We start from the raw sequence: 24261 nt of genomic DNA on the forward strand, positions 1-24261 counted from the left end.
TTGTCCTTTCCCATGATAACAGTTTGCACCGACTTTATTTGTGGTTATTCAGGAAACTTCATCCACCTACAGCAGTAACTATTTCTAGCTAAAAAAGAGAGAATTCAGTATTTAAGAGCCAAGGGTCAAAAAAGGCAGGCAGACAAAAGGAGTCTGTCTCTGGAAGGAAACAGAACTGAAGTTTCAAATCATGGAAGGCATAAGCATACTCTTGAAACTGCTGTCCAAAACCCACGTATGAGCACTCAACAGCATTCAAAAATGACATTTCCCTCTTTCTAACTGTCCTAAACACAAGGTCAGGCAACTTCTTCTGGTTTTTTCCTTCTGACAATATGTGTGCATTCATGTTTGCAGTAAGAGGGACAGCACCTGTGAAACTCATACCCTGATACTAAATCCCACTCTTGAGCCATAGGAGACATAATTCTAAGTCCCCTTTGAAAGCATAGAGGCTAGGTTTCTGAACAGTCATATAATAGCTGGCTTACTAACTGTGTCTCCCAGAAGAAATTAATTAGGATCAAGACTAACTCTTCAGGATTCTCAAAGGAACAGGCAGTGTGTAGACAGCTACCTATTTGGGCTCTGTAGATGCTGTAAAACAGTGGAGTTTAACAAGGGAATATAAACCGATCTCCCCGGAGAAGGACGCTCCCAAATATCTCAAGTCAGGCACCAAGAAATCACTTGAGCTATTCTGGCTTCAATGGGTAGATAGGCAGAGCTGAAGAGTAGGCAAAGTTTACAGCAGCTTTAGTTAATTATGTCCCTACAGCATTTGGAAAGGCTTTTATACCACGCAAAGCAGAAGTCTTTGGCTTTTGTGTTCATCGTGGGTTTTTTCCATTTCTGCGTTCTTGATTGCTTGTTGTTGCACACGTTTAGCTGGGCGTTCATCTAGTCACTTTATCACTATATCTGTTTTTAGCAGACCTTGATTTCTAGGTTTTTAAAAGATCAAAGTCATCTGTCTCCACCAACTGAGGAATCATTCCCTGTCTGAGGTTTGAACATAATATAGCTTCCACAAGCACTTCTTTTAAGTCCATATCACCACGTGTAATCAGGATTCTTTTTTAAATGTACTTTTAGTAGCTGTTGTCTTGCATCTCAGAGAAGACAAAATCCACACAGAAATGGCTGGACTGCCACATATACTCTTTGTGAGATTCCCATTCTATGGCCAAATTTTGGACCAGAAGTCACATGCAGCTCCTGTAGCTTCGCACACAGATACATTCTCCAAATTTTTGTGATTCTGCTCTCCACACATTACTACTATATTCAATCCCTCCAGAACAGAGTCTTTGCAGGGTTCTCTCAGCTTTTTGTAGACCTATTGCCAAAGGAAAGGTGTAAATATGAAAAAGCACTGATCATCAACAGGACTGATGATTTACTGTTAGAGACCATCCAATAAAAGCTCAAAAGGAAGAATGTATGATTACTTACTCTACAGTAAATTGAAATGTTTAAGAGCATGTTGCCATGCAGCCCCCACAATTTGCACTGCCTCCTCGCTGGTGTAGAGCCTCTGCTAGATTTCTTGTTAATGAGGAACGGAGCATGTTTGGGGTGCTCCATTGTTGATTAGCCCAATGTTAAAGGGTTCTTTCCTACAGTCTTCAGTGGAATACACCTGAGGTTCTAATCAGTAAGTACAGTAAAAAAAGTAGTTCATCTCCACTTGATGGTGATTAGAGCAAAAAGTATTAAAAATAAGAGGCAAGCAGCTGTCACACAGTAGAGGTAGTAGATGACAGACACAGACATTTCCAATAAGAAAGCTGCAGCAAGGCAATGAGAAGGCGGCAAGAATGGCTTGATCAGTCATGACCTTCTTACAAACATTTAGGGCAATCACTGTATCCAAAAATAAACCAAGGATTGACCAGCATAATACTTATTTTTTTGCCACAGCAAACATTGGACTCCTATTTTGGATCAGAAAGAAAGCTGAAGACTTTGAGATATACTGCTGAATGATTTATGCAAATCTCCAGGTCTTAAAAGGCAGTGAAACCTATGTTGAGAATATAGGAGAAAAGTGGATATTGCTGTTGGAAACCCTCTTGCAAGTTTATTCTAGTCACAGCAAACATAAAGGTGCAAGGAGCAGTGGTAGGTCCTAAGAGCCAAAAAGGTCTTCTCCAGATGGGAGCAGCAGGGAGTCAGCCGCTGAGCACTTGACAGGAGTGAGGGCTTGAGAAGGCTGTCAGAAACCCCACTGAACACTTGTCAATATTTAGATATAAAATATTGATGTTACACCCATACATAAGGGACAGAAGTATACTTCAGGAGCATACAGTGCTCCACCAGCCTCTGTTTGACTCAGGTCTTGTGCGCACACCTAAAAGACAAATGCCTACAGAGTGATTCATGTCCGTTAAGCAGCCAATCTTTTCTACATAAGTAGCACTTACTCTTAAAACCTGCGGCATGCCTGGCTTGCTTTATGCAGTAATATAAATCTTACCTTCATAGTAGCATTCAGTGAATGTCGACACTGCCATTACAGTGGGGCACAAACCCGAAGATATTCTTAGTGCCATCCATTTATTCTGTGATTTGTGATCCATCTGAACAGTAGGGGAAGATGTTATCTATGCTTTCCCACCCAATTGCACGTCCCAGTGGGCTAATCCCATTCACACGCCAATTCCCTACTACATACATCACTGTCCAACCTAACTTGTAGTGAGACTAGGTGTGATTGATCTGAACTCTGGGAATTCCGCTGAGATACTCGAGCGTGTGAGCTGTATGCCAGCCTGTGGCAAGAGGAGCTCAATGCCAGGTTAGTGTAATTGGCAGAACTCAAGGAAGAATATATTCACATGCAGACATAAAGCTGATCAACATTCTTGTGTCTGCACAACAAAGAATTGCAAACCGAGGTCCTCAGGGATCCTGAATGTATTTTGACAGTATGAAAGCTTAATAAATCAAGAGTGAATTAACTGTAGGTGAACTATTATTCAGCATTTCTCCAAACAGGTCTGTGTGTTTTTTAGAATTTGTTTGCAGAAAGGTAAGGGGAAAAAAATATTCCCCTCACACATGTAATTAGCATCATTCTTGCAAAAATGTACTCAATCTGACACATTCAAAGCATCTTTGTAACTCTGTGCCTAATAGCAAAATTATTCAAGACAGCTGTGAAAAAGAACGAGTTAATAATCTTGCTAAAAACGCCTTAGTATGAAATTTTAAGACTAAAATACTTAGTTGGCAGGCAGACACCGTATTTAAATCTGTATTTTATGGAAGATTTATAGCAGTTTTCAGGTCTAAAAAAGTAATTAGCCCTAACTTAAAAAATGAAGAATCAAGAGTGTTAGAATTTTTTTTTTTTTTAAACACACCAAATGATGCTGCTTGGATAATTGAAACACTTTGTCCTGCAATAGAAACGACAGAGGCAGGCTCTGTTCTGTGTTTTCCCAAACTGCAACAAGTAGAAACTGGGAGAGATCACCTGTGAAGGTAAAAGAATACAGATATTAAACCCATTCCTATGGCCCACTCAGCTCAGTATCCTCACTCCAACAAGGACAAATAGAGGATGCTTAGGAAAGGAATATAGGACAAGTACGAAATGATTCTTCACTGGATATAACAACATCCAAGCCCCTAGCAATCAGCAGTTTACAGATTATTTTTTTTTTTTAATGCTAGAATTTTCATAGTTTGTATCTAGGAGTGTTTTTTAACCATTTATTTGAATATGCTTATGCTTTTGACACCCTTGATATATTATGTCAATGGATTCCAAAGCTAAATGCTTGTATTGTTTGAAAAAAGCTTCATTTTTTGTTTGTAGCTACAACATAATAATCTTATGATTTCTTCCTCGTTCTCCATGTTGTTCCTTATTCTATTGACCTATATCGTGTCCACCTTGTTCCCACTGACGCTTACCAGTCTATTTCATCTTGCTTCATAAGGGAGCTTTCCTTTACCCCACCCAGCCTCACTGACCTCCTCTGAACCATTTCTCAATCTACCACGTTCATTTGGAGGTGGAAGCACCCGAACTATCTGCAATGTTCAAGATATTGGTGCTCTTAAATGCCATAATGATGGTTTCTCAGTTCACATTCTGTTTGGTTTTTGGACTGGGCGGCCATTGTCAGCAAACTAACCACAAGGGCTATGAGATCTGTCTCTTCAAGGTAATGGTTAATTTAGAGTGATTGTGCATTTAATTTGCCACATGTACCGTACCTAGCACTTAGCACCACTGAATTTCACCTGCTGCTTTAACACACGGTATTGTGCTGTCTTTTTTACAGCTTTTAACTCTAAGTTTAGCTTTGACAATCTATTTGACAATCTATTGTGTTGCCTGCAAATCTTATCACCCCAATCTTCAACCTCTTCACCGTGCCATTTACAAATATGCTGAACAGAATAGTCACTACGGTAAGGTCTTTCGATTGTGAAAATTGAGCACTTATTTAAAGCATGTTTTCCCTAGATTTTAATCTCTTACCTAGAAGACCCTATTCTTTCTCATCCCACAGCAGAGCCTTTACTGAAGTCTTTACTGTTAAAAGCTCTCTGAAAACATAAGTATACTGACCAGCTTGCATTTGTCTATATAGTCATCAGGAGCTCCAGTGACCTGCAGTAAATTTGTGAGGAATGGCTTCCCTTTACAATAGCCACGCTGACCCTTCCCTGCTATACGTCACTATCTATGTGCCAGCTAACACTCACCATCCTTTTTGCTTCCTTCCATCTGCTCAGCTGTACATGAGGCTCACTTGCTTACTTTCCAGCCCCATTCTTACAGACTGGTGTCACACTTGCCGCTTCCCATTCTGCTGCTGTTCAGCAATTTACTGATTGAGGCAGTAGATTACATCCTGTAGCTACTAGTTCAGCAGCTTCATATCTGAATTCCTTTAGAGCTGAGGATGAAAGCTGTCTACTTCTGATGGTTTCTTACTATCCATTTCATCAGTTTGTTATAAAATCTTTGCCACTGACCCTGCAGCTGGAGTCATCTCCTGAGACGCACCCTGTGGTGAGCAGACCCTCTGCAGGAGTTTTGCTGCCCTCCTCTTTAGTGAGCATTGAAGCAAAGAATTAATCTATTTTCTGTGGTCTTTTCTACCTTGCTCCCAAACTATCTTTTGAGATCTTCGTTCTCTGACAGGCTCCACACCTCTGGTATCTTTGAAAGTATATTCTTAGGTCTTATATTTTAGCATTTTTCCTCCTCAAAACCTTTTTGTCATTTTACCTTTAATTTGTCAGAGTTCATGTTCTTTTCTGTTTTGTTGTTTGGATGCAGCTTTGAGTGAAGCAGTCTGCATGCCCAGGCTTCTATGTAGGGTCTATAAAATCAGCTTGTAAAATCTGGAATTTGCTTTGGTTTTGCCTAATGAGAACTGCCCGAGTCCACCAAGAAGATACCAGAAAATTTTCTTCTTCCTTTTTAGCAGCCTTTACTCGTTTTCATTCATGATTGTAGGGATGAAGGACATGCTATTAATATTACATGATGCTGCACTGAGTCATCATATCTCTATTTTAAAAAAGTAATGGTGCATCAATTAACTGCAATAAGATAATGAATTTTCCGTTATCTTTGACACTTTTAATTCATATATACATAGAATATTTTGCAGCAGTGGGAAAAAAAAAAAAAAAGTCTACTGTAGTACCAGAAGTCGGCTTTGCTGTCTTGTTAGCCACCCACCGCTGCAAACTCCGTTTCTTTCTCCTTCACCCCCCATTCTCTACAGACACTCGGTCATACACATTTTCTACTTACCAAGCTCTCTTTCTGTAATAGCACTTATAATGTTTCTCCCTCCTTCAGGAAAAGGTGAAAAAAAATTTTAAAAAAAGGTAGAGCACCTGCTGAGGAGTGGTGTGAAAGGCATTTTTTGCTCTGCACCACCTCAGCCCATGTCCTGTGGGTCCCCTCTTCCCTGCAGCCCACCCTCCCCTCTCAGGCAGGGGGCGAGAGCAGCTCTCTGTGGGAGCAAAGGGCCCAGGGTGGCCAGGGGTAAGAAGCCACAGCTGCTTAAACAGCTGGTTTAGACTAAAAATATGCCCTGGCTTTGCTCAGGATATGCATTACACCTGGGATTCCCAGACAGTACAGATTCTCTGCTGTGAGGAAATTTGCACAGCAGATATCCAGCCTGTGCCTGACTCCAGGCAAAGATATTAGGACTTGACAGTACTTGGAAATTCACCAAAATAGATATTCTGGAGTTGCTATTCAGTCTCCAAGTACAGACAATCTCTCAGCCTTTTGGACTCATTAGCAATAAAAACAGCAACAAATAATATGCAAGAAATGTTTCAGTTATAAAAATAGGATGCCCATATAAAAGGAATTAAGCGTAATTAGTCTTTTTCCTGAGGTTTAATTATAAAATGCATTTCTAAACTGACAGACAGCAATGCCCTCTGCACAAATGATTTGAGGCTGCTTTTATCATTACATTTCCTCATTTAGCATAGAATTAAAATGTGCATACACAATTACTTTCATTTTGTGTAACTGGGAACTAGACACCTGCTTAGACACCGTTCCTCACGTGCTGTCAGAGGCAAATGTACACAGGACTATCATCAGTAATTTAAAAATACATTTGAGAAAGGAAAAGCCTCTTTACTACATTAAAGCTATATGTATTTCCTTCTGATCTAGCCTTTTTCTGAAATTCTGTTTATATGTATGTTGGGTTTTTGTAATGAGACAGGTAATAATTACTATAAAATATAGCCAGAACAAAGGCTCTGCAGATAAACTCACATTTATTAGAGGCACTTTATTCTAATGTTTCGGAGAAGCTTTACAATTTTATTTCTAATTAACCTATCAATAGTGATGTCACTTAAACATTCTTTAGGAATATTATCTTCTCATTATTGCCAGAAAACATGCTGCCCAATTTTATAGCTCAGTTGTTCTTATGCATGAATGGAGCATCTGAATTAACTTGAACTGAAGCAGATCTTTTTCAGAGACATTTGCCATACACACAAACTACTTTTTATAATTACACTTAAATCACTAATATGTAAATTTAAAAACATTGAAGGGGGGAAGCATTCAGTGTTTACTTTGTGCTTGCACATTGTAAGGATAAAATAGAGGAGCATTCTGTTTACCACATGCCACTAGGTCAGAAGGAGAAGCAGTGGGTGTGGGTAGGCGTTTGTCCCAAACAGCATGGAAATTCAGCCAGGGCCACGTTCTGCAGAAAGAAAGAAACACAATGCAAAATCAATGTGTGTAAAATTGCCGGATTCATAGCTGTGAAGAGCACGTTTCTTCAGAAACAAATACAGCTCAGGCAGCAGCCGTGCAAGCTTCCCAGGCTGGCTTGCCAACACGCTTCAACCTTAAGCCAGTGAGAACGTCTGGAGGGTGTGGAGGTCTATCCCTCCAGCTTTGTAGTCTTTGCTGAAGACTGCCAGGAAGGTTACAAATCAGAGGTGATGCCAGTCTCGGGGGTGTCCCACAATGCAGGGCCTGCCTGTTGGGAGCGGGAAGGGGTCCATCCGTTTGTTCCGCATGCCTGGCCACCAAAACAGCTGCCAGGCTTGCAAAGGGCTGCGTTCATTGCAGCCCTGTGCACGGATCCTGTGGAATGACACCTTGAAATTAAAGTTGATTCCAAAAAGCCGAAGGCAATCTTTGGCTTTGTGAGATTAAAATATTGGATTTCAAGGGCTGTGCTCTCCAACGCTTTCCCTGCCGTTTGTGGATTTAAAACTTGGTGATTAGGATGCATGCATCCTCTCAGGCTGTCATGCGAAAACTGTGCCTGAATGGCATGGGAGCTGAAGGTGTTATTTTAGGGATGGGTAGCTCTCCAGATCTGGGGAACTTTTTTCTGTCAATTTCTTGAAAAAAATGAAATCCATAAAATGTAACATAGCAGAGGACCTAAATGCCATGCAAAACAACGATGTTGCTATATTGAAGTTTATCTGTTACAATACTCTGGTATTTCATCTGAAAAGCTGTATATCTCCATAGAAGGCAGCTTTGCCGAAATGCCTCAAAAATAATGGTCTGATATTCAAATGTCTCACTGTCCATGACAGGAGCTAATGCCACAGGGTCATACCCAATAAAAGATAAGGGGACTCAAAGCTTGATGCTGCAACACCTGTTAGGTGCCTGGTGTCCTGCTAGATGCAGAGGGAAGATTAAATGTGTAAGGATGATATCCAAGCAGTCTGCAAGTATAAAAGGTAACAAGAAAAGGTAACAAATATATTAAAATAAATATGAAGAACAGGAAAAAAGAGGTCCGTTGCTTGCTGAGAATGTGGAGAAGGCTGAAATATTCAATGCTTTCTTTGTATCAGTCTTCACTGAGATGTTCAGAAGGACCATAAACTTACATCAACTTCAACAAAGACAAATTAGTATAAATCAGAACAAGGAAAAAAATGCTTAAAGTGTACTTGGATTCAGGTCTGCTGAACGTGCTGATGTTCATGTATGCTCAATGAATATGAGAAAGTAATTTCTAGACTATTAGTAATTATGTCCAAGAATTCAAGGACAAGAAGGTTAGCAGCAGACTAGAGAAAGGAAAACATATTCCCTCTTTTTGAAGTCAAATAATAGAGAAAAGTTCCTTAAACTTTCATTCCCAGAAATAATCTGTGACAGGTTATCAATAAATTGAAAAAGTCCACCAACATGTAAATTTAGGAAAGCAAACCTTGTCATACCCATCTAATTTTCATTTCTTATTTTGGGCTTACATTTTTATATTTTTGTGGGAAAAGGGGAAGTAGAATGTATAAGGCTTCTTCTTTTCACCTCTCAATACTACCTTGTATGAAATTTGCAGAAGAAGAGGAAACAGACTCTACGTGGAATCACTGTAATGTGGTTACTGAAAATGTAGCCTCTTAAAGGCTGCTCTCAATGATTTTCTGAACAGTAATTACAAGTGTGGTTTTGAGAGGTCTAGGATGAAAACAGCTCAATTCAATGATTTCATTAATAATTGGAGACCTATTGATAAATAATAAAATAAAATTTGCTGATGCCAAGATGTCTCTATTCTTAAAGGATTTAAAAGGACTTTGAGGAACTGACTTAGATTTCAAAATGAAAATTTCATACTAAAGCAGTCAATCTGATAAAATTCACTGAGGTGCACTAGGCTCGGTTTAGGACAGAGAAATCACAATGTGTACAATGTAGAATGAGGGATAACAGTCTAGACAATACTGCTGGGGATAATCTTGGAATCCAAGCTATTCGCGTGTTAAAAAAAGTCGAAGGTCTCATTCTGGAAAGATTATTAATAAGTGTTTCTCCCACATGGGAAGAACGTTATCATTTTGATCCGTTCTGCCTACTCCGCACCTTTTAGTAATATCTCCAGTTTAGAGACTGTGGACAGACTTGGAAGGATCCAGAACACAAGTATAGAGAAATGTCATGTGTGGTATAAAACTGCAGGAATCAACTTTTGATCCTGAAAAGAGAGTAATGATGATTTCATATAACAAGCACTGGCTTCTTTTCAGACCTGTTTCTGTGCTTACCATAACCTTTGGCCTCACCATGGTGTATCTTCAATATGTGGGTATATTTAAGCTGCTCTTATACAATCACTGGATTTAAAAGAGACAGAAATAGCCTCACGATACCTAAAAATCTGTTTCACAATAGCAAACATGGGAGAGGAAGCACATTTGAGTTCCTGGACAGAGACAGTGCGTACAGCGTGGTTTTCTCCCATATCAGACATAACAGAATCTACATTGGCAAGGGGAAAGAAGGGGAGGTTATAAATGTTTAACTGCAGACAAAATAAGAATAGGAATTTTTACCTTATTAGGCACATGGGGAACCACTCCTCAGACAAAGTTTTCTCTTTTGTATGAATTCCCGAGATACGAGTGTAAAGTCTAATGAAGCTTTTCTCAGGATAAAAGTGTTAGCAATATTTCTTTTCCTTGTTGTTTTTCTTATCTAATCAGAGCTGGTCTTGGGCTGCAAAGGCAGTATAATTCAGTTATACATCAGTCAGCCACAAGACACACATGCATGGAATACAATTAACCCACTGCTCCTGCAACTATTTGTTTTACCTCTGGTCTCACACTCTCTGATGTAAATTTCAGAACACCTAATTTTTGCAGGCTTGTTTCTTTCCCTTCCTTTGGTCGCATAACAAAGATGCTGGCCTTTTTTAAGCTGTTCCAGTTTATTTGCACATAGGATTTTATAATAAAAGGAACTATCAAATCAGCTACGTGCTTCCTTTAGAGGAAAAAAAATTTAATCCACTGAAATACAGAAAAGGTTACATTAATACAAGAGAATTCCTGCATGTTGACCAATGAGAACAGAAGAAAGGCAAACAGCAAGGGGAAAATGTGACATTAACTTAACCTTTTTACATATTAAACTGTATTAAAATCTCTTCCTGTCTTTCTGCTCTGGAGCGCAAAGGATTTTATTTGAAGGACTGTACATGCTCTGCACAGCTTTCATCTTACTCATTTTAAAGGCTATTTATCAAGGAGTGTTAAAAACACCTCCTTCATTTGATCTAATCTGGCACTTCTCTCAAAACATGCTAACAAGATCATTTTAAATACCTTCTGCAAAACATGTTCTATCCAGGCAACATAACACAAGAAAGAACTGTCATTAAGCCTTTGGAAACTCTGAGTTTGCTTTTATAGCATTTCTACCAGGGTTTAATTGTTTCATGACATTTAGAAACACGTTTTCCCAAACTGGTTGAATTTTGTCTGTTTGACTGACTAAGTATCCTTGTGGGGATGCTACAAATCCATCTTCTGTCTGTGTTACGGAAGTGGTAAGAGAGATTTTCTATTTTTGTTCCGAGTGTGTGCAGCCACTACATACTACCAAAAGTCAGAGTGATGCAAACAGCCTTGCATGGCCAAACCTGGGGGCATCTCTCCACAGCCCAGAGAGCACCTGCGCTGTGTGTCACTGTGGCCTACAGGTCATCAGAAATGTCTAAAAATGTGTACTGCATGGTACGACCAAATGCGTTCTTCCTAACAGAGAAAATCCACTAAGGGGGAAATTTACTTCAAAAATAAGGCCTTTTTGCACAAAATAATCCTGTTCTTTTGCCCCCCCTGCTCAGTCTGCCGCATTTACAAAGTGCTATAGCAAGACTGAGAGGTTTTATTCGGATCAATGGCTTTTAAGTTAAGTACTGGCATAGGCTGCATACAGGATCCTGGGAGAATTCTTAAAATACACTGCAGCTCCTATTGCCAGAATATGAATTCTTATTGACAAGCACTGCCATAGCCCTTTTAGTAGCATTCTGTCTCTGAACAAAAGTAGGGACTAGATAACTTCTTGACGTCCCTTCCAGTTTTCTTTGATGCTAGGAGTCTTGTTGACATTTCATATTATGCACATTTATTTGTTAAATACTATATTTCAAACTCAGGAAGGAAGGAAAGCCTCTGAAGGATTACACTTTTAGTTGACAGAAATACAATAGTAGCAAAGAAAACATACAAAACAGAAAACATTTCAATGTCCAAGGCCAGCTAAGAGCTGGTTTTGTCAAGACAGGCTTGTGTGAGGAAAAGGATTTGCCCGTCATCATGGAATCTGTACAGTCCCCTTAAAAGCCTCTCTAGGATGTATAGGCATTGTTATTTTAGCGCAGTGGATACACACAGTGAAGAAACCGTCGATGCAGACCGAGGCAGTTGTGATCCTTTTGTGCAGATGTGCTCCTCTAGCACTGATAAACGAGTTTGCTGGAGCCACTGCACTGAGACCCTCGTGCACCCCTCCTGGCTGCCCATCACCTGGCCCCACACTTCTACCAGCACCAGGAGATCAACCCTCCTGCTGGGCTCCACCTGGGACACCCCTCCGACGGGGCTGGGAGGCTACTGCGACGCACCTGCAAGGCATGAGCTCCAGAGGCTGTGGTGCCACTGGTATGAGGCTCACATGTCACCTCACCCTGTTGCTCATTCAGCCCGCTCCCAAAAGAAGTGAGCAGCTGCGGTATCGCAGCACCAACCAAGCTGTACAGCTGCTGCTTCCTACACGTGCCGTATGCCATGCCGAGCGGGCACAGCAGAAAGCAGCTGCTCCCCTGGTCATGGAGAAGGTTTCCAGCATCAAAAGCCAGCTCTCCCCATGGAGAGAAGAGCAAAACCAAAGCATCCCAGTGGGAGGCAAAGCTGGGAGGGAGGCTGGGGTGAGTGGGAGACACAGATATCAGTGCCCCACTTTACCGCTGTAGAAATAGAGGCAGAAAAAAATCATAATGAAGCTAACTCTGACTGGAAAGCCAGCCAGGAGGCGAGTGGCAGCAATCTGTAACCAGAGCCGTGAGGTCGGCTGCTCTAACTAGACAGCGCAGCCAGGGGCTCTGCTTACTCTGACCAAAAAACCTTCTGTGGATAAATAGTGCAAAGCATGCTCTTGTAAGAACTCCAGCAAACACACATGGCCCGTGCCATAGCTCTAACCTTTCTTGGTTTAATATATTGTTTCATAACAACTCTTAATTTGGTGTGAAACTTTACTACCAAGGTTTAGATATGCAAATGTTGGGTCTTTGTATTTGTGCTTCAAACCTCTCTTTTCTCTATGAAAATAGCAAGTTAAAAGCAGCAAAGGTCTTCTGGCACCTACACAAGACCACAAGTTAAGGTGTAGCACAATGTTTCCAGTGATTCCAACATATCAAGCAATTAAAAAATCAACTTCTTACGTGTAGAAGATGTGAGGCAAGTTCCAAACGCATTACACCGATTTCAGCAGAAGACGAGCAACATTTGATACACCACAGGCAGAATCCACTTTGGAGGTTATTTAATCTGCCAGTAATATCCCTGAGACAGACAGGAACAAATTTACCTTGATGTGTCTGTCTGTCATTCAAGTAACCTGTGATCCATTGAATATGTCTCTTTCTGAAACGCTCATTTTACTGCAATTCTGTCTGACTCAATATTCTTCTTACCTGACAGGTAGGAGATCAAATAATTGAAATCAATGGAGAAAGCACAAGGGACATGACACATGCCAGAGCAATAGAGCTAATCAAGTCTGGTGGCAGGAGAGTGCGACTGTTGTTGAAACGTGGAACAGGCCAGGTCCCAGAATATGGTGGGTTTTCATCTTTACGTTTTTCTATGTGCATGAGCCTATATAAATTAATTATATTGCTTTTGAGTTAAGTAGCAATTGCAGATATTTATATATTGTGATGTCCTGGGGCATGTCAAGTATGGGCGTAAGTGCTTACCTGAGTAGAGGTGGACTTATTCATGTTTGTTTCCTTGGCTTGAGACGATATATGTGTGTACATCACTGTCATCTGCTGCCCTCCCAACACAGGCAATGGCTTATAAGATGTGCACTGGAGGAAGCACTTTGAACCCTTTAGGGGACATCTCTGAGTGTGCTGGGAGTTGCTGATTTGTCCATAAACTGTCCTTTTCTTCCTCGATTGGTACTTCTCTGCACATTTTCAATCACAGCAGATGATCTTGTTGCCATGCAATGCAATGGCCCAGGTTTAAACTCAAAGCATTAACAACAATGTACTTCTTTCTTTGACAACCTCACCCTTTATATTATCTCTGACAATACACACGGATGATCAAGTAGAAGCCACTCTGAATAAAAAAGGAGACTTTGCTCATTGCCGTGAGAAAGCAGGATCCATTCTTCTCATGTTTTGTTTCAGAAGGACTTCTGAGACTGTTTTAAGTATTTCAAAAAGTGTGAGTCATTTAGACAATATAGAAACCTTATTTCACTACTGAAATGACAAGAAGTTAAAATAAATTATCCAAAGGTAATTTCAAAGACAAAAAGCTCTTTTTGAAAATTGAAACCAGGGCTTACTCTAAAGTATGATGTGACAATGTCATATATTTACATAAGTTCTATGATATGCACAGCTGGGCCTGAAATCTCACAGGAAAGGGGTTCTTTTTAATGAAAATATCTTGACTTCTTTATGCTAGGAGGTCCAAAACTCTATTAAACTTTTGTAATGATACTTTTGAAGTTCCAGCAACATTTCCCATTAGAATCAGAAATTGCTGTAGCTTATGAAAATTCGAAGTAAGACTTAGTCTTAACTGTAGGTTCAGGTCAATCTTTGTTAGCAACATAAATTCATTACCTCTCTTTGAGACATTAAATTTCAGCTCTAGTGAAAGTCAGAACTTTGCCAGCTGTCAGTATGCATGGTAATTGCACCATTTTCTTCTCTAAACTGGAGCCAGTTCTGTGGCTGAGGCAATACTCGGGATAGCGTATGCTGCTTTTTTTTCCAGCTTTCAAGAGCTTCTGAATAAGGGCAGCAAGGATGGGCCATAGTCCACTCATCTGGTGATAAAGTTAGTGAGTTGTCTTTTGGTGAGTAGGAACAAAGCCAAAATGGCTTTCAGGGATTATGATGAATCGGTACTAAGACATTTAATATCAATTTGAACCAGTGTATCATCCTTTCAGAGAGACCTCCAATAGAGATTCAGATCAGCTCCAAAATTATTTTGTAGGAGGAAATGAATCAATTTTAAGGAAAGAACAAACAAACAACCAGGACTGGTATAGTGGTAGTAATACCTCTCAAACAGCAGAATTGTATACCAGCAGTTCTCTGGTTCTTCAGGAAACAGTTTAATCTCAGGAGGGTCACAGGAGGCTGCTATAAGCAAAGAATCGATTGCAGTTCAGACCCATTCCAAATCTGACTTTCTTAAGATCCTAGTTCTGGGTGGCATTTAAACCTAGGTTTACAGGAGATCCAGAATGGATTTCTATATTTATGTAATCCTATAAATCTGTACCTTATTCCAGAATCATAAGAAAATGTAAATAGCTGCAAAAACATGTTCAGTGTAAATAGCATTTTTTGGGGGTGGGGGGAAGTCTCCTTAAAGGTGTAAATGTGCACAGGCATCCCCTTCCCAAGAAGAACATAGGTAAAAAATACACATAAACAACCAAAAAGACAGACATAGTCTATAGTGCTAACAGAAAGAAACAAGACAACTTCACAGGACACTTTAAAGCCATGCTCACCATTTGGAGAAGCATTTGAAATGCTTACATTAGATCTGTAAAAATGCAGATTACTGCAAAATAGAAGTTACTACAAAGAAGTGCTGGTTAATCAGATCATTTTTCTAGCTGCATCACCACTTTACTGCTCTGTACAGGAGGAGGACTAAGTAGCTGTGCTTGAAAAAGCTGTGTTATCCTACTGCACTGAAAAAGCAGAAAAACTGTTCGGGAGTTACTTTGGAATGTACACACAACCTATAGAAAGCATCACAGCGAAGGATATCATCCACATTTCTGCAATTCTTAATATGTGCATTATGCAGGCAGAGAAATGTTAGTGCTGAATCCAGTCTGTGGGCAGAATGGAAGCAAAATAAGATGCCTGTTGAAATTAGCTGAGATATTAAAGTCCTTCATAGGTCATTTCCCAAAGCAATAAGAAATACTCTAAGAACAAATATAAGGTGCACATAAAAAGCAACAGCAGCCTGCTTAGGAAGTTAAAAACAGAAATTAACAGAAATTATTAAAACCAGAGGGCAAGTCTTGAGAAGGCCACATCTCAAGGGTAAGTCATTGTGCCACAAAGAACGTCGGTCAGAGTATTAACAGAGAAGCCAGAAAGAATATCCATTGCGAATAATGGAAAACTGAACACAGAGAAGATTGTGACAGTAAGCTTGAGGACAAAGAGATCCTGAGGACAGCAGATAAACTAGTCAATATTTAGTAGTTCCTTCTTCTTCCCACCAGAATTGCACAGTTGAGATGTAGCAAGAGTAATTGGAGCTTTTTTTACTGAAATAATCAGCCTTTTTTTCTCTCTTTTTTTTTTCTTTTTGCAAGTACCTGTCAGAAATATTTCTTATTCTCACCAGGGCTCAGCTCTGGAGACCATCAGTGGGAAGTAAGACTTAGTCGAGTGTAAAAATGCAAGGCTGGAGGACTGAGCTGGTATCTGGATTGCAACGGTGGTGTGCAGCAGAAGCCTAGGGAGAAATATAAAAACAGAGCAAGTGTACCAGGGTCCTCTCCTGGATATTCTCTCTCATTCTCTGTCAAGAAAAATGGTCAGGGACTTCCCAAGTGAGTTGTAGTAACGCTGTGTTAAAAGACCTTTCCAACAGCAGTGGCGTTCAGACTCATAGTGTTAAAAAGAAGGAAGATTACCTAGAACAACTCAACCAACCAGCCAAAATCTGTCACACAGCATCTTTCAGTCTTCAACTTTTTTATTTCCCTTGTGCAATATAATCAATGCTTTTTAAATTCCAGAGCCATGTTTCTGTTAGTACAAAATATGGTGGTGTACATTTAAGTGCAAGAACTATCAGTGTTTGAATGGTGATGTGATTGACACCAGTAAAAGCAGTGTTAAGGAAAAACCATCAATGGTAAGAAAGTGATCTGCAAAAGAAAAGAATGGGTATTGAAAAGAAGAAAGCGCTCAATGAAGAAGCAAAGAACAAGCTCCTTAGGAGGATGTAAATCTCATGAATGAGTTATGTCAGTTTATGCTCCCTGGAAATCTGTCCCTGCAAGCACATCTAAGAAAATTCTGGCTGGGCTGAAGCACTATTCAAACCGAGGGGAAAAAATGAAGTGTGTTGCAAATGCATCATTTACCTCAACTCCAGCTGCTGATTTTGCTTGAAAACAAATGCCAAAGATCCCAGAGCACATCATAGGGAGAAATCCCCTTGTAGCATGCATGGTAGCATCAGAATTTGTGGGAAGGCACATGGATATGATTAATGCTCCAAAACGATAGCTGATTTCCCGGCAGGGTGCAGCAAAAGAAGCTTAGAAAACAGAAGTTCTATCACTCAGCATCTCAGAACATGTTTGCTGAGGATAAGACTAGCCAGAGGAGCTGTGCTTCCACTGAAGGTGAATTATCACAGCGCATCCAAACCCGAAGAACATCAGTGTGATGTTTCATAGGAAACAGTCTGCCAACCACATTCTCCAAAGAACCAAGTCAGAGTAAGAAATCATATTACTGCGCAAAAAAGACTAGAAGTACTGCTGGGAATCCTGCTCCTGAAGTGCACTTAATGCATGGGGAGCCTGGCTGGGGGGACTGTGTGGTTCCGTACATGCCACAGGACACAAAACTCACGTCATCGCTGTAGCACTGAGCACTCCTCAGACCGGCATAAAATACAATTTGAATAAGATGACAGACCAAGATTTTTCTTGCAGTGGCTGCGTCTGCCTAAAAGGTTATTGACTTCAGCAGGAGCTACTGGGTGCACAGCACTTCAGAAGATCTGTCGCTCACACTGTGGGAACCTCATTACAGATGCTTATGTATTTCAGGCTTAGCCATAGCTGTATAAACACCACCAGAAAGACATGTACATTGCACAGCCGAACGTTGGAATGAAGCAGCATCCCTATAGGCAAAACACAGGGAAACTGTTCACAAAATTGCAAAATAGTAACATTAAAGATGAAGTAAACCTAACAAATCACAGCCTCTCCATCTAGCAAGGAGTTTTGCATGAGGCAAGTAAATTCTAATGATGGATCAGCCCCAGGAAGCTACAGTTTTCTCTGAGAACAACCACAGTTTTCTGCAATTATTTGTGGAAGAAGGTCCCTAGGAAAGCCTGGGATGTTTCGTTTGCAGTCCCAGTAGTCCTGTCGGCTTGCTTCTGGCGTACTACTCTTAGCCTTTCCCAACAGGAGCTTCTGTTACTCAAAGCTACCTTAAAATATGTATGTTCCTAGAAGGACCTGAGAGCACTGGGTCTTATAACCAAATAATTGCAAACAGGGCATAAAGGTGGAGGAGGCAGAGGCACAGTTAACACTTGTGGATGGTCTCCATCCCACCAGCAAGGCACAGCCTCCTGCCCCAGATGCTTTCCATCTGGCACTGCAAAGGGAGTGGAAACACTGGATTTCACCTGTGAGGAACATCTAGAAGAAAGCTAACATGTTTCCCTTCCTGCTTCCACAGCAGGACTTCAGAATCATCGTTTTTATCAAGTTCGGTAATTTTTCATAGAATCATTCAGGTTGGAAAAGATCCCTGAGATCATCAAGTCCAACTGTTAACCCAGCACTGCCAACTCCACCACTAAACCATGTCCCTAAGCACCGCATCTACATGTTTTTTAAACACCTCCAGGGGTGGTGATTCCACCACCTTCATGGGCAGCCTGTTCCAGTGCTTTCACTTAGCTTTAAGTTGCTAAAGAGCTCCTGTAGAACGTTGTAAGTTTTAGATACTACAGCCCATGCGTCCTGAGATTATGGAAAACTTTTCCATTGCCCTGTCTTGGAAACCTGGGTCTGGCCCTGAGCGTGCTAGGTCACGGTGTGGTGCTAACACACACAGAGCCATGAGAACCAGAATCAGTGAGGTCTGATGAATAAGGAAGCTGTGTTACAGGGCTGGTTGGTGCTTTATGGATTTACACAATGGTGGATCTTTCCTTCCCTTCCCCATCTTGCTTGACTTCATTAAAAGACATGTCCTGGGGTTGCATTTTGCATTTCTGTTGCTTCACATGATGCTAAATTACATACAAAACTCACCCTGTGGGTTCATGACATTCAGGTGGTGTTACAGAACGAGACTTTAGATTCAGTTTTTGATATTTAAGGGAGGAAGAGTTCTTTATGCAAAAGATAAGCTTTCAGTATGCACAAAATAATTGCTGGTTAACAAATAAAAGCTGCAAGTTATTTAGCAGTAAGGTATTTTTGAAGAGCCTGGAAGAAACTCTCTGCTCATGTTTCAGCACTACCTTACCAACAAAACCAGAAAATGTCAGAGTTGATACCAATACAAGGATTTTTCAAACAAATAAATCAGAACAGTTCTGAAATGCATTAAACCTTTTGCTTTTGATTTGTTATGACTCCTTCAGAAAGCACCTCAAGATGTACTCCACATCCATAGTCCAGATGAATCTATGTTCTGAATATATATGCCCAGTAGTTTCAGTCATCCACTAATATTTAGACTTACAGCATGCTTACTTGTCTTAGCTTTACAGAAATACTTCTTTCCTGTTTACATATAAGCTTTTTACTCAGTTGTTCTAAACTTACTAAGAATTCTCTGCTCTAACAATAGTAAAATATTTGTATGTCACTGGTTCTGTTAATTCTAATGATTGGTCCTAGGCTGTTCCTCCCCTTCCTTTAGGAATGGTACCTTCCAGTCTTTCCATGTGCATGAAAAGTGACAAGCATGGGTCCCCATATTTCTACTTATTGGGCCACCCTAAAGACACGGTTTGTAAACTCTGCATGTTTATCTTTCTAATACGCTTTCATTTCTTACAACTGTTAATAGTCTTTTCCAACTTTTTTTCTTACATGCTAGCTCACTTAATAGTTTCTGCAGTATTCAGCTTTTCTCTCATAACTGATGGTCTTAGATATCTGTCAAAGCAGCTATGCATTTTACAAATCTCTTTTAATATCCCAGATAACTGGTTCTTCATGTTACACTGCTGCTAGTGCAAGAAACGCAGCCATAGGTCTGCTATATATCTGCTTTTCCTCGTGACAAAAGTTTATCCCCTTAATATGACTTTTCTGTTAGAAAACCTTAAAATTTTGAGAATCAAAGCTGTATTTTCCCACCTTCTTACGGCACTTGTCTTGCAAAAATATTAGTAATGTGAAGGTGGAAGTTAGGTGCTGATTTTAAAGAGTATTTATATGCAGCCTCTTGAAGAAATAACTAATGTAAAATTGAAGACTTTTTGGAACATGCTGTAAGGCAATAATCGTTTTTTAAACCCAGCGGTTACCCTGAATTTACACATAGCTTGAAATCAAGTGCAAAGTGCTATTTTCTACATAAATCAGATCCAACTGCACAGATTGTTCAGATACATCAAATTTGTAATACAGATTCATGGCTCAGAAATGATACCTGGAAAGCAAAGGAAAAGAAAAGCTTATTTTTCCTATTTTTTTATTGATTGCTGTCATCACAGAAAATGAAGAAGCGTTCAGATGCATTCAGCCTGTCTGCTGTTGACTTTGCACAATGTAGTTTATTTGCTAAAATTATAAGGCCAGTCTCACACTATTGAAGTACACAAATTGGAAATAGGGAGTTTATACCCAAAGGTATCCTGCTAGCCTTTGAGCTTTGAGCAGCTCCTCCAGTGTGACGCCCACAGAATTCCTGCCTCCAGCACCCAGGCACTAAGCTATGCTTAACTTATCAGTCTTCTGCGTGCAAATCTGGGTAGTTTAATCAATTGCTTGCATGTGTTTCCAGTTACAGCTCATTTCCAATTTGTGTCTATAAACAAGAACTTTTTGAACACAGGCCTGTCCCTATACATTGCAAGTGCAGAGCTGGACCCATCTAGAGGCTAAAAACAGTACTGTGCTAAAAACAGTACCTGTGCGGTTCAAGCATTTATGTCATCATTGGAGACCTCCTAGCAACAAAGAAGTTCCTGCATTGTCTAGAAATCTGAATTGATCATTCCTTGTATTCTCACCTTTCTTCTGCTTTGTTCTTCACTTATAGTAGTCCAGAGAGATCATGAGGTTAAAAATCCAGGCTGACATTAGGGCCATTTTGAAGTCCCAATTGTCAAGCATAGGAAGTTCAGTGAACTGCAGTTCCACTACAAGTGTTAGTATATTTATAACCACAGCTTTCTATGCATCATCTTCATTTCCCCTCCTATAGCATAATGGACAAAGGAAATAAGCCTTTTTTCCTGAAATAAGTAGAAAAATAAATTCTCTATAAATACAGCAACAGTTAGTTTTGCACAGTCACTCAGCTGTGAATGGTTCTGATTATTTACTTGGCAGGAAGTGTTAGGACAGATTTTTTTTTCCCAGTGAAATATATCCAGAAAATCAAAAGCAATTTAGTTTGGGTCAACACCAAAACTGAAATACCTGATTGATAAAAAAATAGCATCACATCAAATGAAAATATATGTGTTATACAACGTTTCCATTTCAGGTGGTTTTAATGAAAGAGTTTTGAGGGGAAGGATTTTCCTAAAAAGCCGGTTTTTGCAATGGGGCTTTTCCCCACCAAAATTGTGGCTGTGCTACCATTCATTAGAGCACTAACCAAGGATATAAGTCAAATTTCCTGATGTAGAACAGGTATATTGACCATTCTAGCATGCCTTAGGAGAGACCCCTACCAGAGCGTTGTAGTGCAGTCTGTTATGAGTCTGCATTTCTCCCACAGGAATTGTTCCATTTTGTATAAATAATCACTTACAGAAGATGATCAGCAGGCTTACTTGAAGATAGACAGAGGTGCAGATGCTAGAAGGTGGTTTAGAAAGTACATCCAGATCAAGAGATACGTGCCTGTGCTTCCTTGCACCGTGGGTTTGGTAGCCCTTACTAGTGACCGCTGCATTTATATTTGTAGTAATAGATGAAAAATTGGGAGCTTTTACTGTGGTTTTATTGACTGAATACAGTTAAATCCTTCAGAAACTTTTTTCGTAACTCTGTTACTATGTCTGAAGTTCTTATGTGTGTCTAATAAATGTCTAAAAGCATCTTGGCCTGTACATTTAAGCTAGATACTCCTACCTGTTCAGACTACTGATCAGATAATCCAATTCATCCTATTTTTAATGCTTATTTTATAACTCTCTAGAGCTGAGGTTGGGTGTTATTTGAAACTTGAACCACCCCATGTATCATTCATCTGCTGTGAGTGCAAAAATCAATAGTCATTTTGGAAAAGTGCCCTTTCTTTTTGTGACCACCTTGGTGGAATAGCAAACATTCATTCATATTCCTGCTGCATATCTAACACCACTTTCTTATTTCTAGCAATACCGACTTAATTTCAGGAACCTGTGGTGTGTAAAAAAAAAAAAAAAAAAAAGACAGACAAAAAAACCTGATAAAATGAATCAATATAGTGGTTAATAAAATTGGTCTAAAACCATCAGGCAATTTGAATATGGGCTCCCAAAGGTTCTAGCTGTTTTATTGCTATGGGTAAAAACTATTCAAGGACAAAATTGAATATTAAAATTTGTTTTACAAACATGTCTTTAGTATTTAATAAATATGTAGCAGCTGGCAGGAAAGTAGAACATCCTTCTGTTAAATAACAGTCTAAGTGTATGTATATGTGGGTATGTATAGTTATTTCTGTCTTACAGCAAATTTCTATTTTAAAAGATATGTAGACCTTTTACATAGGTATCCTTTGATATAGCAATAGAAAACACAGTTTTGAAAGAAAGAGGGACACAGGAGAAGACTTTTTCAGGTTTGTGGCAATGTTTTTGAGCTTCCAGGGAAGTGAGACCTTTTCCTTACTTTTTAAATGCAAAAATACTGAGTCCTTTCCATAGTCCTAAACATTGCCTTGGCAATTACACTCCCAGTGGCCTTGGCCAGTCCAGCTGAATTCCCTAACCCACACTTTCCCCATCTGTATAACAGGGATAGTAATATTTACTTACATATCTCATGGGAGTGTTATGGGGATTAATTATTTAATGCTTGAAAAGCACTTTAAAGATTAAAATTCCTAGTCGACTACTCAATGTTATTATTAAAGCAGAACCTTACTAATCCGCACGCATTCTAATCCACACCAAAATTGGCAGTGTCCTCCTACATCTGAGCAAATATTTAGTAATAAGGCTGTTGAGCAAGTTCTCTTATTACTAAGGCTTAATTATCATAATATAATATTCTCGAGTAGATTTACTAATATGGTGTAAAGTGTAGATAATTACAGCTAAACTACAGTGAATAAAACAGGTGAACAAACATTGTCCCTGGTTTTGTTCACGTAAACCAGCAAGCAGACTTACCAGCCCAAGGAGGGAAAGTTCCACCCACAAAACTTTTTCTAACTTTTTTTTGTGGCTTCCTGTATTTCCATCCACTTGACAATATTAGAAGACGAGCACCCAAAAGACAGGGCCTGAAAGAACGCAGCCATCCCTCTGTCTCCACAGCATCAGTTTTTCATTTCTTCATACAATCCGGATAAATAGGAAATCTGGGAGTTCAGTAACCATAGGATTAAGCACAGTCTCCTGCTGTTGCAGTGTACCGGCCCATAAAATCCCTCTCCTGCCGCTCATTTTGCAGTCCTTCTCATTTGCAAATTTGCAATGGTTCCCCAGTTGATGGCAAGACTGCATCGCTCCAACTTGTTCTTAAACAGCGTTAGCTTCCCTACACATCTGTGATGGTGGTATCCGTGCAGTATAGACCTACAGATCAAAGGGAACAGTATGAAGGCACAAACCATTATTCCTGTAGCCTGTCCCAGTAATTCTCACCACGAAGGCTGTGCAATAACTGCTTCAATGGCTAGGCTCTAAGGGATCTAAAACCAGTTCCACGTAGAATTGTAGAATAATTTAGGTTGGAAAAAGATCTTTAAGGTCATCCGGTCCAACCATTAACCTATCACTGCCAAGTCCATCACTGAACCATGTCCCTAAACACCACATCTACACATCTTTTAAATAGTTCCAGGGACAGTGACTCCACCACTTCCCTTGGCAGCCTGTTCCAGTGCTTGACAATCTCTTCAGCACAGTCGGTTTTCTGCAATGGCGTGCATTTCTCCATAGGAGAGCAGAGCCACTCTTATATTTCTAAGTAAATTGTGATTTGAGGTCACGCTTCATACCCTTTAGAAGGACGTGGAAACTATTGTGTGTCCTCCTCTGGCATGACATGAACAAGAACATTTTATCTGCACACCTACAAGCAAAGGCTCCATCTCCAAGAATATCAGCTGAACTTCGGATATCATGGCTTTGAACTTATGTATGTGATCTTTTAATTGATCTGTGATTATTCAGGTGTAAAAATTCTGGCTTTTTAGCTTGCTTAGAAGAATCCATAAACAGCCATCAGCTCTTTTAGGGACAAAAGCACAGCCATGAAAGTACAAAAAAATGATGCAAAAGTACAACAAGAAGCAATCAAGTTGTATCAGAAAAGTCTTCCAGCAGCCTGAGCTATGATACCCAAGACTAAATTAAACTAACAGGGCCTTTTATGACCCTCATCGTTGGCATCAGAAATTCGATAAGTCTAAATGGTCACATAGAGAATGACATAAAAAAGCTGTTATTCTAACCGTTAGAGAGGAGAAGGCAAGCGTTGTCCGTAGAGGGACTTGCAGTTGATCCTGCCTCTGCTCTTCTCGCTCTGCCATCCCTTGGTGCAATTCCCAGCTGCTGCTTTGT

General features: G+C 40.0%; 1 protein-coding gene across 12 annotated transcripts in view; it reads left to right on the top strand.

Annotated features, from left to right (window-relative positions):
* Positions 1 to 24261, top strand: part of MAGI2 (membrane associated guanylate kinase, WW and PDZ domain containing 2) — a 755689-nt gene that overhangs the window by 718934 nt on the left and 12494 nt on the right. For 9 of the 12 annotated variants that reach the window (XM_055712103.1, XM_055712104.1, XM_005443453.4 and 6 more), the window contains one exon: positions 13006 to 13144. In XM_055712103.1, coding sequence (XP_055568078.1) covers positions 13006 to 13144 — 139 coding nt within the window. Of the gene's footprint in view, positions 1 to 13005; positions 13145 to 19201; positions 19313 to 24261 lie in introns of all 12 variants that reach the window. The other 3 variants (XM_027811489.2, XM_027811491.2, XM_027811490.2) reach the window with 2 other exon arrangements.

The sequence above is a fragment of the Falco cherrug genome, chromosome 5 (genome assembly GCF_023634085.1).
Source record: "Falco cherrug isolate bFalChe1 chromosome 5, bFalChe1.pri, whole genome shotgun sequence".
Classification (NCBI taxonomy): domain Eukaryota; kingdom Metazoa; phylum Chordata; class Aves; order Falconiformes; family Falconidae; genus Falco; species Falco cherrug.